Below are 15662 nucleotides of genomic sequence, written 5' to 3' on the forward strand. Positions count from 1 at the left end.
TTGAATTTTTCAAAATACAAACATTTTAACCCCCCCTACATTTACATTTAAATTATAACAAAACAAAGTCAAACCCCCCTACTTAACAAGAAAAAGAAAAAAGTCCCCCCCCCCTACCCGCGCGTCCCCCCCCCCCCCCCCCCCCCCCCCCCCCCCCCCCCGGCGAACCGACAGTCAGACCAACTTATCATTTCTAGCAGCGTCCTCGGGCAGGCCTTGCCCGTGCCACCACCGCTACCGTACTTCCTTCGTCTTTGTCCCCCCTCCCCCCCCCCCCCCCCTCCTCCCACCTCCCTCCCGCCCTCCCCTCCCCTCCCGGGTTGCTGCTGTCACGGCCTCAGTTTCTATCTCTGATCCAAGAGGTCTAGGAAGGGTTGCCATCGCCTGGAAAACCCCTGCACCGACCCTCTCAGGGCGAATTTGATCCTTTCCAATTGGATGAAGTTTGCCATGTCGTTTAACCAGGTGTTAACACTCGGTGGCCTTTCGTCCCTCCACTGAATCAGGATCCTCCTCCGAGCCACCAAGGACGCAAAGGCTAATATTCCAGCCTCCCTCGCCTCCTGTACCCCCGGTTCCACCCCAACCCCGAAGATCGCAAGTCCCCATCCTGGCTTGACCCTGGACCCCACCACTCTCGACACCGTCCCTGCCACCCCCTTCCAGAACTCCTCCAGTGCCGGACATGCCCAAAACATATGTGCATGATTCGCAGGGCTTCCCGAACATCTAATACACCTGTCTTCACCCCCGAAAAACCGACTCATCCTTGTCCCCGTCATGTGGGCTCTATGCAGTACCTTAAATTGAATGAGACTTAGTCTCGCACATGACGACGACGAGTTGACCCTCTCCAGGGCGTCTGCCCATGTCCCGTCCTCTATCTGTTCCCCCAGCTCTAACTCCCACTTATCTTTCAGCTCCTCTACTGGTACCTCCTCCACCTCCTGCATAATCTTATAGATGTCCGAGATCTTCCCCTCCCCGACCCAGACCCCTGATAGCACCCTATCACTCACCCCCCTGTCGGGGAGCGCGGGGAACCCCGCTACCTGTCGTCTGGCAAATGCCTTCACTTGGAGGTACCTGAACGTGTTCCCCGGGGGGAGCCCAAATTTCTCCTCCAGCTCTCCCAGGCTCGCAAACCTCCCCTCTATAAACAAGTCCCTCAGTTGTCTAATACCCGCCCTCTGCCAGCTCTGGAATCCCCCTCCTGTGTTGCCCGGCGCAAATCTGTGGTTCCCTCTTAGTGGTGCCCCTATCAGACCTCCCACTTCCCCCCTGTGTCGCCTCCACTGCCCCCAGATCTTGAGGGTGGCCGCCACCACCGGGCTCGTGGTATACCTCGTGGGAGGGAGCGGCCATGGTGCCGTTACCAGTGCCCCTAAGCTTATGTTGCCGCAGGACGCCCTCTCCATGCGCTTCCAGGCTGCCCCCTCCCCTTCCATCATCCACTTTTGTACCATCGATGTATTTGCCGCCCAGTAATATCCCGAAAGGTTGGGTAACGCCAGCCCTCCACTATCCCTACTCCGCTCCAAAAAGACCCTTCTAACTCTCGGGGTGCCATGTGCCCACACATACCCCATGATACTACTCGTTACCTTCTTGAAAAAGGCCCTGGGGAGGAAGATGGGCAGACACTGGAACAAAAACAAGAACCTCGGGAGGACCGTCATTTTAACTGACTGCACCCTCCCTGCCAGCGACAGCGGCACCATGTCCCACCTCTTAAACTCCTCCTCCATCTGTTCCACCAGTCTGGAAAAGTTCAACTTGTGGAGGGTCCCCCAGTTCTTTGCCACCTGCACCCCCAAATACCTAAAACTTTTAACTGCTCTTTTGAAGGGGAGCCTCCCAATTCCCTCCCCTTGGTCTCCCGGGTGTATTACAAAGACCTCACTTTTCCCCAGATTTAATTTATATCCCGAAAAGTCCCCGAACTCCGCTAGTATCCCCATTACCTCCGGCATTCCCCCCTCCGGGTCTGCCACATACAACAACAACCTCCAAATCATTTATATGTACTACGAACAGCAACGGTCCCAGTACTAATCCCTGCGGTACACCATTAGTCACAGCCCTCCAATCAGAAAAGCACCCTTCCATTGCTACTCTCTGCCTTCTATGACCTAGCAGTCCTGTATCCATCTTGCCAGCTCACCTCTGATCCCATGTGACTTCACCTTTTGTACCAGTCTGCCATGAGGGACCTTGTCAAAGGCCTTACTAAAGTCCATATACACAACATCCACTGTCCTACCTGCATCAATTATCTTTGTGACCTCTTTGAAAAACTCTATCAAGTTAGTGAGACACGGCCTTCCCTTCACAAATCCGTGCTGCCTCTCACTAATACGTCCATTTGCTTCCAAATGGGAGTAGATCCTGTCTCGAAAAATTCTCTCCAGTAATTTCCCTGCCACTGACGGCTCACCGGCCTGTAGTTCCCCGAGTCTTATTGAATTCTTGCTCATTAAGTCCTGTTCGGAAAGCTTATTCTGCAGATCATATTCAGAGGATGTTGCTCATTTGTTTAGCATAGTCAGTGACAATAAAACCCGCCTTTTCAGCTTTAGTAGGGGCCAGCAATGCAAAAAAAAAACTTATTTTCTGTGCCATTAAAAGACTATTTCTGGCACCCAGTTTCTTAAGAGTCTCCCATGAGGCATAAAGTCTATTTCATACAGAACAGTTATGTACTTTGACATGCAGTCGGAGTTTGAAAGATGGTCAGATTTCACGTTTACCAGTAATGCAACATAATTTTCTCCACACCCCAGATCACATTTTTGATCATTAGGCTCAACACAATAATGCGTGGCAATTTTAACATGGAAGTGGACCTTTTGGCCCACCCGGTCCATGTCAGTATTAAACTTCATGTTGGTTTTCTTTCATCCACCGATCCACAGGCTAAGCTGGAATTCTCTGACTGTTTGCTGGCGGCGGGATTCTCTGGTCCCCCGGGCAGTGCACACCCATCCATGCTTCTCCCGGCAGCAGGGGGTGGCTTCAATGGGAATTCGCATGACAGCAGTGAGAGCAAAGAATCCGCCGCCAGGAAACTGCACGCCGCATCCCACTGCTGGGAAACATGTGGCTGGGAGGCCGGAGAATCCCGCCCCCAAGCCTTCATTTTGACATCAATGGATACAGGCCCAATCAGTCCAACCTTGCCTCAAAACAGCTAACATTTACTCTTGTATCTATGGCCTCTTGTTCTTGGTGCCCCAACCATTGAAAACAGCCTGCTTCCACTACCCTGCTCTATGCATTCGTATTTTTAAAGATGTTGATCATATCGGCCCTTAATATGTACTGTCCGAACAAAAAGGACTCAATTTCTCAATATGTTTATCTCTTTATATCAGGTAGCATCCAAGTAAGTCTGCACTGCATCCTTACTGAAGTCATCTTACAATGGGAAGCCCAATGCTCTGACATGAGGGGTGGGATTTCCCACTCACCTCTGCCACATGCTTGGCAGCGGCAGGGTCTTCTGTTCCGACTACTGTCAACGGACGTTCCTGCTGTATCTCCCCCCCCCCCCCCCCCCCCCAACTGCCGGATCCTGCCGACAAGAACAGTTGGAAAATTCCGGCCGAGGTTAGAGGCCTAATTTTCCAACCCATTCCTTCTGCATTACGATGGAGCCTCAAAAACACGAGAGACGAAACAGAATTTTTAAGATACACATACCTTCAATTTGGTCAGTGTGTGCATATCTGCTATAAAGTCCAGCAGCTCATTTACATACTGTCGCATGCACTCCATTGCTGAGGTTGTGTACTGAAAGAGTTAATAAAGAGATATACATCAACAAAGGCTACATGAATAGCTTATTTCATAGTGTCAAACTGATATTTCCGGAGTGCCTGCAGTAATTGATTTATTGCTGAAGTTTCAGTTTCATTTTACAGTTGACCATATATATTTTAAGCTGTTTGAGGCTTGTTTCAAATCAAAGAATTACAAAGGTAAATGTAACATTACTGTATATCAATATAGAATATATACCTTAATTTGTCATCTGTAATATTCTATATATGCTTAAGAACACTTCTTACACTCAAAGTACAATTTTCTAATTAAATATTTATCCTTTTAGATCTAAAATAATGAAAATGCATCTTATTCCTGTCAACACTGCTTCACCCAATCATGGCTAACTGGGGAGAGTGCTGCACTGTCAGGGGTACTATCTTTCACAGTGGGTGTTAAACTGACACTCTGGGCAGGATTCTCTGGCCTGACAGAAAGGTGGGTGGAAGGGTGAGCTGCAAGGAGGATGCAGAGATGTTTTCAGTGTTATTCGATAAGATCATGGGCGGGATGGTGGCACTGTGATTAGCACTGCTGCCTCACAGTTCCATGGTTCCATATTCAATTCCAGCTTCGGGTCACTGTCTGTGTGGAGTTTGCACGTTCTCCCCGTGTCTGTGTGGGTTTCCTCCAGGTGCTCCGGTTTCCTCCCACAGTCCAAAGATGTGCAGGCTAGGTGGATTGGCCATTCTAAATTGCTCCTTAAGTGCAAAAAAAGGTTAGGTGGGGTTAGGTTAAAAAGGTTAGGTTACTGGGTTACGGGGATAGGGTGGAGGAGTGGGATTAAGTAGGGTGCTCTTTCCAAGGGCTGGTGCAGACTCGATGGGCCGATTAGCCTCCTTCTGCCCTGTAAATTCTACGATTCTATGATCTGGGCTAACTGAGTGAGTGAGCAAATGCATGACAGACGCAGTATAATGTGTATAAATGTGTATAACGTGTCCACTTTGGTAGCAAAAACAGGAAGGCAGATCATCTGAATGGTTATAAATTAAGAGAAGGGAATGCTCAACGAGACCTGGGTGTCCTCGTGCACCAGTTACTGAAAGTAAGCATGCAGGTGCAGCAGGCGGAAAAGAAAGCAAAAGAAAGTATGTTAGCCTTCATAGCAAGGGTTTTCGAGCACAGGAGCAGGGGTGCCTTGCTGCAATTATACAGGGCCTTAGTGAGGCCACACCTGGAATATTGTGTGAGATTTTGGTCTATTTATCTGAGAAAGGATGTTCTTGCTATAGAGGGAGTGCCGAGAAGGTTTACCAGACTGATTCCTGGGGCAGTGATACAGATTTATGAGCAGAGATTTAGTTTGGATTATATTCACTGGAGTTCATAAGAATGAAGGGCGATCTCAAAGAAACCTATAAAATTCTAACAGAACTAGTCACGGTAGACACATGAAGGATGCTTCCGATGGTGGAGGTATCCAGAACTAGGGGTCATAACTTTAGGATACCGAGTAAACCTTTAGAACAGAAATGAGGAAACATTTCTTCACCCAGAGAGTGGTACTCCTGTGGAAGTTGTTACCACAGGAAGCCATTGAGGCCAAAACATTGTATATTTTGAAAAAGCAGTTAGATATAGCTCTTGGAGTTAAAGGGATCAAAGGATATGGAGGGAAAGCGGCAAAAGTTACTCAGTTGGGTGATCAGCCATGATCATATTGAATGGCAGAACAGGCTCAAAGGGTCAAATGGCCTCCTCCTGCTTCTATTTTCTAGGTTTCTCCCCTGCAGAATTTCCCATTGATTCTACCCCACGCCGCTGGGAAACAGAAGATCCTGCGGCATGAAGAGCCAGAAGATCTCATCCTCTGTCTGCCCTTTCAGGTGGCGACCACTTGATACTATCCACAAGGAGCAGGTTAGTATTTTGGTGTTGGTTAATATTTATCCCCAAATTGGTATCACTGTAAATTCCCGTACCAGCCTCCCCGAACAGGCACCAGAATGTGGCACCTAGGGGCTTTTCACAGTAACTTCATTGAAGCCTACTTGTGACAATACGCGATTATTATCATCAACAAAGCATATTATTAGACCATTTATATCTTGGTTGTGCTACGTACAAATGCGTTGTCACGTTTCATCACATTACAACAGTGACTGTATCTCATTTTCAGTAAAGTGATGTGGCATGTCCTAAAAGATGCCATATATTTGCATGGTATGTTTTCTTTCTACTCCTTCACTACAGTGCTACAAGGCCACAAACAGTCTCTTTCAACTTCAAATGGAAGCATTTACACTAGAATTCTCCATGTCAATCATCAAGGTCATTACACACCAGCTGCCAGATTGATGTATCCAGCAGAACATGCTGGCAGCAAGCCACTCCTGCAGCTGCCAAGCTCAGATTGTCAGCAATAAAGGGCAGCAAGACTCAGGTTTGTGTCAAGTTAGGCATTAAAATCATGATTTCTGAATCGAAACCAAATCTTTAGAGGTACTGAGTCTAAAATAATTGCACCAATTTAGTTCAAGATAAACTATATAATGACTGTATTATCATTTTAAGAAACTAGTTTTGTTCCTCATTTTATACTAAAAATGTTTTGATAAATACATTATGAAATTAATATCAATAATAAATTGCTATGAAACTACTTAATACACGAACAAACGCGGTTCAGTAATTATGCATTTCCTCTGATATAACATAAAGAACCACCACTATCTAGATCAAACAATAATATACATCTATATCATGCTGCCATAATCTGTAACAGTCTGGATTTTATGATGGTTAGATAAACTGTTCAAGCTCTGCTCTTGTAACTTAAACATTTAAAATATTGTAACATGTCAAGCATATCTTTTAATTAGTTAACAATGCATGTAGAAAATCATAGAAAGAAATGCACCATCCCGTAAAATATTTTTCTTCTGTTACTGTATTAATATCAAGGATATTGTTTTCACAAATTCTGTAATCTTCCCTTACTCTCTACCCTTTTCTTTCCCAAACACTAACAGAATGAAGCTTTTATTCAAAAAAAGGTGGCACTCAATCAACTGGTTCAAGAAAGCAATGCTTGAATATAGAAGTCTCGTACATTAAAATATCAAAATCATTTATGCGACAGTCTTGTTTCAAGTTAAGTAATAGGTAAAAATAAACTGTCGAAAAATGGGTTAGTTGACTATATATGACAAAATTCCCAGAAAATGAAATCAACCGTTAAGCTCTAAATGCATGCACAATATAGAATTATACAATTAGGGAACATTTACAATAAAGTAGGAAATCACTGGACCAGCAAAGTGATACCCAGTCTAATCCCACCATCCTTCATTTATCCACAGTACTGTAGGTCATTGCTCTTCAAATAGATATCCAAGTATTTTAAAAATATGGTGAGAGTTTCTACTGTACCATCCTTTCAGGCAGCTTTGTCTACTGCCAAGTGTCTACTGCCCTCTGGGTGATCAAATAGTTCCTCAACCCCCTCTAATCCATCTACCAATTCCTTCAGATCTGTGGCCCCTGGTTTTTGTGTCCTTCTGTTAAACTAAATAGGATATCCTTATTTACTCTATTTAGGTCCCACATGATTTTTTTAAGTCATCCCTCATAAGTTTGCAATTGTTACCTATCAGCCTCTCCTGCTACAAGGAAAACCAACCCGAGCCTATCCAATCTTTTCTCATTGCTAAAATTTTCCAGTCTTGGCAAAATCCTCATAAATCCCATTTATTGCATCTTCTTTTTCCTTGTTGCGCCACACAAAATACAGTCCTTCACACTTTCCCCGATTGAATTCCAATTTTCAGCCCAACTGACCAGACCATCTATATTATTATTAAAAAGCTGATCGACTATGACTCACTTAAATATGTTAATCTGGGGATCTAGCCCAGCAAGGGCAAGATCCAGATCGACATCTCGCAAGATCTCGTTACATCTCACTAGACACTCCGAGCATCACAAGTCTTGCATGAGGCCTCTCGCGGGATTTAACAGCCTCATCGCGTCATCGAGTCAGGCCTGCGAGGCCATTAAATTGCACCCATCGTCTGAGGCACCACGGTCTTTCATCACTTCAAATTAAGTAAGTTTGTGACAATGACTTTTATAGCCTTTATCTAAAGTTCCATATCACACAATCTATCTAACATCTTACACATGAAATTCCAGATCGAATGATTGCAATAATGCCAATTTTACATCTATCTATAATGCTAAATTGTACTGTTCATTTGTTAACTTCGAAAACATATAGAACATAGAACAGTACAGCACAGAACAGGCCCTTCGGCCCTCAATGTTGTGCCGAGCCATGATCACCCTACTCAAACCCACATATCCACCCTATACCCGTAACCCAACAACCCCCCCCTTAACCTTACTTTTATTAGGACACTACGGGCAATTTAGCATGGCCAATCCACCTAACCCGCACATCTTTGGACTGTGGGAGGAAACCGGAGCACCCGGAGGAAACCCACGCACACAGGGGGAGGACGTGCAGACTCCACACAGACAGTGACCCAGCCGGGAATCGAACCTGGGACCCTGGAGCTGTGAAGCATTTATGCTAACCACCATGCTACCCTGCTGCCCCAATGCTACCCTGCTGCCCCTGTTGCAATATCTTGCAACATTTTCATACCAGGTCCGGAAGCAAGTGTGAATTTAATCTTGTTCTTTGAAGCTCGCCAGCTGTTGCAGTTTTTTTAAAAGGCCAGCCGTGTCACATTTGTTGACTCAGTGCTAAGGAAAAGGTGGCAGCCCTCATGCTAAAACTGTACTCATTTTTCAGATGAGTCGGCAGTGAGTTAAGATTTCATGCCAGTGGCTGTCAGCAGGTGAGTTAGCCATCCTTATCCAAAATGTCAAGATATTAAAGTGTGATGATAAAGCGAGGCTACATTTTTCAAACAATTATTTCAGTGACATTAGGCAGATAATCTAAAGCACAAACAACAAGATGCATTGGCAAGGAGGTAACCAAATAAATTGTTGTGACTGATTAGTAATCCTTTAATTGGAGTAAACTTTTGTAGATTTCACTTCCACATGCATTATTTCTCTTCCAAGTGTCCTTACTGCTGGGGTCATAATCTAATTCCGATAAAATAAATATACATGAACGAAGCCCTACATAGTTAGAATTTTAGACAGTTTTTAAATGGATTCCCCGAAATGAATTGAATGGAAGAGGTGGATGGGAGCTTTAAAATGTAATTCAACATCGGTTATAATGCTAATACATACATGTTTATATTAAAATATTTTAAAAGTTCCTTTAAAGTCTTGATTTTGATTTAACAGGGTAAAATAGTTCTGGTGCCAGGCCATCCTGCATTTCAACCTGAAGCTAATAGAATGACAGTGATTCTGCTATCTCTTGCTTTCAATAGGGATCTGCACCAGAAGGTGGGCACACAACAGCAATTGTAAAGCAACACAGAAGCACTGACTTCCTGGGAGGACAGGAGTGTGGAATTACCCCTGGTACATGAGCCAGATCAAATGCTTTCCTTGCTACCCACCATGGGGGAAATTAGGTGGGGTTGGTCATCACATTTGCAAAAGTTCTCTCTCTTTTCACCATACACTACGCATTACAGTATCTAATGACAGTAATGTATAAAGTACTGCAAAGTCTGTGAATCCACTACAATATTTGATGTTCTATAATTTGTCTAATAGCAATCTATACATGTGTTAAAAAAATTAAACAGCTACATTTTCTGCAATGCTGAGTATAAAGGCAACGTTATGTCGGAGCATTGGCATAGTAGCTAGGACACTGTTTGTGTCGCTCTTTCCCTATACTAACTTCCTAATAATTTCAGACTGTCATTAGAATGGAGAAAACAAGGGCAGCACGGTGGCGCAGTGGTTAGCACTGGGACTACGGCGCTGAGGTTCGAATCCTGGCCCTGAGTCACTGTGGAGTTTGCACATTCTCCCCGTGTCTGCGTGGGTTTCACCCTCACAACCCAAAGATGTGCAGGTTAGGTGGATTGGCCATTCTAAATTGCTCCTTAATTGGATAAAAAAATAATTGGATACTCTACATTAAAAAAAAGAATGGGGAAAATAAAAAGTATGAGATGCTCTTGTTGCCAGGAGGGGGGGGGGGGGGGAAATTAAAAAGTGTGATTCTACCTTCTATAGATCAGGTACACGGTGATTTTGTCAAATATCTGGGAAGAAATTCCCTTCCATTTTGAAATGTATCATATGGTTCCCCCATTAAAGAGTTTGAAGGCAGAGCAACATGTAAAATTACCTACCCAGTCGTTCTGCCCCCAATTCAATGGGGAAGCTATCGGGCTGCTCCACCCTTGGGCCTATTGAGATCATGCCAGTTGGAAAGAACTGCAACTTCAACCCTCTATAGTTGCCCTGGGCACATTGGAGGCACCACCCCCCACTTCACCTCCACCATAAGATCATCCCCCTCTTTAGCCCTCATTCCCAGACCTCTACAACCTGGACCTGATCAACCTCCCGACACCCCTCACTAGGGCCTACCAGCCTGACCCTGATGAGCCCCTGGAGTTACCTGTCAGTCCAGGCTCCTCAGCGAGGTGGGACAGTCTGTAGTCCCAGTTGTGACCACCACTCCCAGAGGCTGGTAGCTCTCTAAGGCCTGGTTCTGGTTAAGAGAGGAGCAGATAGTCTCCTTTCAACCACGTGATGCTGATTTCAGTGTGGGAAGGTTAGTGGACTCCCATTCTGACATTTTAGCGGCTGGGGTTGGGGACTTTGATGCCTCATTAAATCCAGCCTGTTGAAAAATATGGGAAACTAGAGAATATATGAAATGGAAACCAAAGTCTTGATCAATTATTCTAAACTGTGTGCTGTACTGCCATATTCAAGAACAGGTTTTGAATATGACAAGAATCCTAGGAGTTCTTACATGAAGAACACAGGGTTTAATTAATGGAAGTATTAAAAATAAATTTGACAGAGCAGAAAACTGTATACAAGAGAGCAAATTTAAAATATATATTTCATTATCCAAGTCTATTTTTAGTCATGCACGCTGCCCGAGTCCTACAGAATAACACTGACTCAGAGGAGCAGTCTCATCATCAACTTGAATTGGGCACTGTGAGAGGATAATTGAAAGGAATCAAAATAGCAGCAAAGAAGGCAGTCAACCTCTGCAAAAATAACTACTCATTCTTCAATGTCAGCAACTACAAGCACAACTCACAGATCACCGTTAATTATGCTGACACAAAATTAATGTGATTTTGTGCTCACTTCAATTTCACCACCATTAGGGTTTACTCCCAATTAAATAACATTGGTGAGGAAAGTAGAAAGTACCCATTAGCAGAATCACAAATTATACAATAATGTTAATTTTATTATTTCATCGACAATAATATTCTTCAGAGGAACAGAGGTCCTAAAATCCAGAACTGTAGGAAATTGCTAGATGCTGTTCACAATTCGAAATTGACAGAAAATTCATAACAAGTTATTCTATTCGATATTTAATATGTATGTATTATAAACTTATTATCCATGTATGACAAATGTTTGGAACATTTTTAATGAAGCATTATTTTGGAGTCCAATACTTACTCCAGGAACAGATGCAATCATGTGTTTCTGCAGAATTGTTGATTCAGCTATTCTTGTTCCCGCATCTGCACAAACAAACTAGTAAGAACAAGAGAGAGATCCAGTAGTTTTCACATCAGCCTTCAAACTGTGTATTAGAATAGTCCCATTATTTTGTAACTGCAACCTTCAAATGCTAGTAAACATATATCACTCCTGCACAAGGTTGTCACTTACTCATTCTAGTCATAAAACAGGTAAATTACTGCTCTGCGGTTTCAGCAATTTTACTTGATTTTCTTTTTGTTTAACCAGGAATGACACCCATTGTGATTGTGACCATGCTGTGGTATGCTGTGTGGTCCTCGAAGATCACAAGATAATTATGAATGAGGGAGACCATTCAGCACTTTTTATAATTCATTTATCCAGAAGATCCTGACAATGTCTCTCATTTCAGTATCCGACTGTCTCTTAAACGATTTCAGGAGTATGATTTGGCTACTGTATATATGGGAACCTGTTACTTGTTTGAGTAAAAGGAAAGTTTTCAGCTTTTCTTTACAATGTAAACCTTTATCACTGGGTATCAGCATTATAAGTCTTCACTGCACTGGTCTAGTGCTGGGTACCTCTCTTGTGCCTTGGAGAGTAGAACTCGACTACAGCTCTGCACAGTTTTATCAGGATTTCTTATGAATTGTAGGTTTGATTATGCAATGTAACATTTTACTGGTTTTGCTAATTGTTGATCTGCATTGATTAAACATATTCAACTTCATTGTTAGCTATTTGAATATCATTTATAGGATATGTCAGTTGCTTATTTTCTCTTCCTACTAGTTCCTTGCGTTTGTTTGTATTAGATTTAACTGACTATTAATCTGGGCAAATGCTTTGTCCAACTCACTCTAATTATTGAGCTGCTTCCACAATTCTCATCGCCCACACAATCTGATATCCTGTGCACATTTGACTAATTTGCTCTGACTGAGTCTAGGAAGAATAGAGATTCCAATTTTAACATCTGGGGAATTTCACTCAGTCGTTCTCCTCCACCCACCTAGTTTTAGACTGCTGTTGCTTGGTTTCTGTCCTTATTTACATGCTGTCACTTTGCCAAACTAACAACAAACACAGGGTCATATGCATACTGATGGCATCCACTTCTTCACCACTTTCCTTGATCTACCTCGTCTTCTGTCTTTCCAAATTGTCTGACCATCGAGTCATGGAGGAGTGAAAATGTTCTCCACCTGTATATCAGGCGACTTAAATAACATTAATAGGTCCACTCCAGGAAACATTGTATCCCTCTTTACTCTGTTCCCCTCTTATCGACTTGCTGAAGCTGAACCAAGGGCTGCATTCTCCGTTTGGAAAACTAAGTGCTCACGCCAGCGGAGCATGTGTGGTCTTTCACAACCAAAAAATCTGTGTGAAACGCTCACCGATTCCGGTACTGGTGAGGGACTAGCATCGGCGGTGACTGAAACTCCTGCCGCCGCACTGAAAACGGCCGGAGAATGGCCGAGTCCCGGGCCGCAATACGTACGGCTGACGATCCGCACCGGTCGCGCCGTACAACATGGCAGCATCCGCAAATCCACAGCCCACCCCCCAAAAGACTCCTAGCCCTAGCAGAAGCCCCCCCAGCCAGTGGCACGGATCCCAGCCGAGTGTGACGGCGCTGGACACAGTCCGCAGCTGGCACGCCAGGTTCCCGACCGCTGTGACCACACGTGGCCTGCGCCGTCGGGAACTTGGTCCATTGGGGCTGGAGCATCGCGGGTGGGCCGGCCAATGACCACGCCGATGCCGTTGAAATGGTGCACAGCGCATGTCACGGTGATGCCAGTTGAAGGGGCAGAGCATGGCGGACCGGGTCAAACCGGCGCCAATTTCGGCATGGAAATCCATTCTCAGCCAGATCGCCGAACACGATTTCGGCATCGGGATACGGAGAATACTGCCCCAGGTCTTTCACAGTGTTGAGACTTAATTGACCCCAAACAAAAAGTAACAGCCACATTCATTGAAGCACTAAGACCACTTAATTTTATCTCCAAAACATTACCTTGGTCTCCCATCAAAACCTTCATCCTTTCTTTCGTCATTTCTAGAGTTTCATTCTCAATGACATCCTCGCTGGTTTCCATCCTCTACCCTCTATAAACTCTGGAACTCAGAATGGGACAGGATCCAAGCAACAAAGTCACACTATCGCATTGACTCTGTCCTCACTGACCTACAATTACTGCCAAAACATTCAACTTTGAATTTTCCTAATCTTTAAATCCTTCCATGGCCTATCTATGACCGATCTATGGATGCTCCTCCAAACTTACACACAGCAGTTTCTTGCTGTAGCCATCACTGTTCCCTTCTGGGAATTTCTATCTCCTTTTCCATTGGTGGCACTGATTTTAGTCTAATTTCTCCTCACTGGAACTGACAACTCAGGACCCTCTGAATCTCAATACGTTTCTCCACTTTTAAGAACCTAAAAGTAACACTTAAATATTTGGATATCTGTGATGTCATCAGGACCTGAAGGTCTGAGCAGGGGAGCAGCAACAACTTCTCAAGCGTGAAATGGTGGGACAGAAAAGGCCCAGAAGGTAAGTTTTAAAGCTTAATTTTAGGCTTACTTGTGGATCAGGAGGGTTTGGAATGTATCTTGAGCCCACAAAAGGCAGCAGAGAGACTCAGTTGAGCAGGTGGTGCATACTCCAATGTGTCATGACCATGATGTTTCCCCACATCTGATCATGATTGGAGTTTTTCCCACATTCCCAAGCATCATTAGAGCCTTCCCACCAACAAACTGTAGCCAGACCCTCCGCACCCTTCTCTGACCACTTGGGACAGTTTCCATAGCTTCCCAGCGTTCTTGCTGCTAGATGCCTACTTCCGCCCAATGGCCAGGTACTCAATAATTTAGTTGAGTGTCAGGTGGGACTCTTAAAATATTTATTCAAATTCAGACCTCCACATTCTCAACCGTGCTCCTGGGGGCCTGTACATCTTTTCCACCTCCCCCAACAAAACCCCTGTAAAAAAATCAAAGCTATGGACATGGAAAATATATTGTATAATCGAGCAATGTAAAACACAAAATTAATCTTACAACAGATACATTCTGACCATCTGGAGCTACCAACATTTGTGTTTTGATATTTAATGTTAAAGTGTGCAATATGTTTGTGGACTGCAATCATTTAAGTGTTCCTAATTAACTTTGGTGGAATATCTGAACAAACTTGTTAAAATAATCCATAATTCAGAATCATTTTCTTTGAGACATCCATCATATCTGCGTCATTTCTATTCCACAAATACAATTAACTCATTTCTGATTATGTTCCTTCAAGAAAGTTAGCAGGAACGAAGCTAGCTTAGTCATCATATGTGGAAATTTGAAGCCAATTTCAAGCTGTAGGGTGAACCTTTACCAATTTATTTATAAAAGAGCACCCGACAACAGAATGTGAACAAAGCTTTACCTGCACCAGTAACAATAGGTTGGTGTCTGGCAATGGAGACTTTAGCTTCAGTGCTTGTAATAATTCCAATACAACACTTCGTGAAAGGTAGAATTTATCTCGTTCCTGCAAAATAAAAGCACAAAATACTCGGAAACCCATGAGACCCATTAGAACCTGTGACTGCATTCAAATAGCTCATTAAGCATCAATTACCAATTACTGCCGCACCCAATGTTGCAGGGATAAACTTCTATGCGAGGATGAAACTGGGAAGGGCAGAGTGGCAGACATTAATTGGGCCTTGATGGAGGGGCAGAACGCCCCCGTGGAGGAGATTAGGCGTAAGTGGGAGGAGGAGCTGGGAGGGGAGTTGGGACTAGAGTGTGAAGGGAAGCTTTATGGAGGGTGAATGCGCCTTTGTCATGTGCGAGGCGAGATCTTATTCAGTTTAAGATGGTGCACAGGGTCCACATGGCGGTGTTGAGGATGAGTCAGTTTTTCTCGGGAGTGGAGGATAGGTGTGGGTGGTGTGCAGGGGGTGGGGTGGTGAACCATGTCCATATGTTCTGGGCTTGCTCGAATTTGAGGATATTCTGGAAGAGTTTTTCTGAGGTTATGGCAAAGGTTTTGGTGGCAGAGATAGCTCCAAGTTCAGAGGTGGCGATATTTGGAGTTTCAGAGGATTTGGGCGTGCAAGGGGGGGGAGAGGCCAATGTTTTGGCCTTTGCCTCTTGATAACCTAGAGGATTTTGTGCTCGCCGGACTCAAGAGCTGCTAAACTCCAGTGCACGGGTGAATGACTTGGCAGAATTTTGT

At 44.2% G+C, this 15662-nt stretch overlaps 1 protein-coding gene across 7 annotated transcripts in view; it reads right to left on the reverse strand.

Moving 5' to 3' along the window:
* Positions 1-15662, reverse strand: part of LOC119951685 (protein unc-79 homolog) — a 269084-nt gene that overhangs the window by 39787 nt on the left and 213635 nt on the right. For 6 of the 7 annotated variants that reach the window (XM_038774926.1, XM_038774915.1, XM_038774945.1 and 3 more), the window contains 3 exons: positions 14865-14969; positions 11380-11457; positions 3703-3792 (listed from right to left, as the gene is read on the reverse strand). In XM_038774926.1, the coding sequence (XP_038630854.1) occupies positions 3703-3792; positions 11380-11457; positions 14865-14969 (273 nt within the window). Of the gene's footprint in view, positions 1-3701; positions 3793-11379; positions 11458-14864; positions 14970-15662 lie in introns of those variants that run through there. The other variant, XM_038774962.1, reaches the window with a different exon arrangement.

The sequence above is a fragment of the Scyliorhinus canicula genome, chromosome 2 (assembly GCF_902713615.1).
Source record: "Scyliorhinus canicula chromosome 2, sScyCan1.1, whole genome shotgun sequence".
Lineage (NCBI taxonomy): Eukaryota > Metazoa > Chordata > Chondrichthyes > Carcharhiniformes > Scyliorhinidae > Scyliorhinus > Scyliorhinus canicula.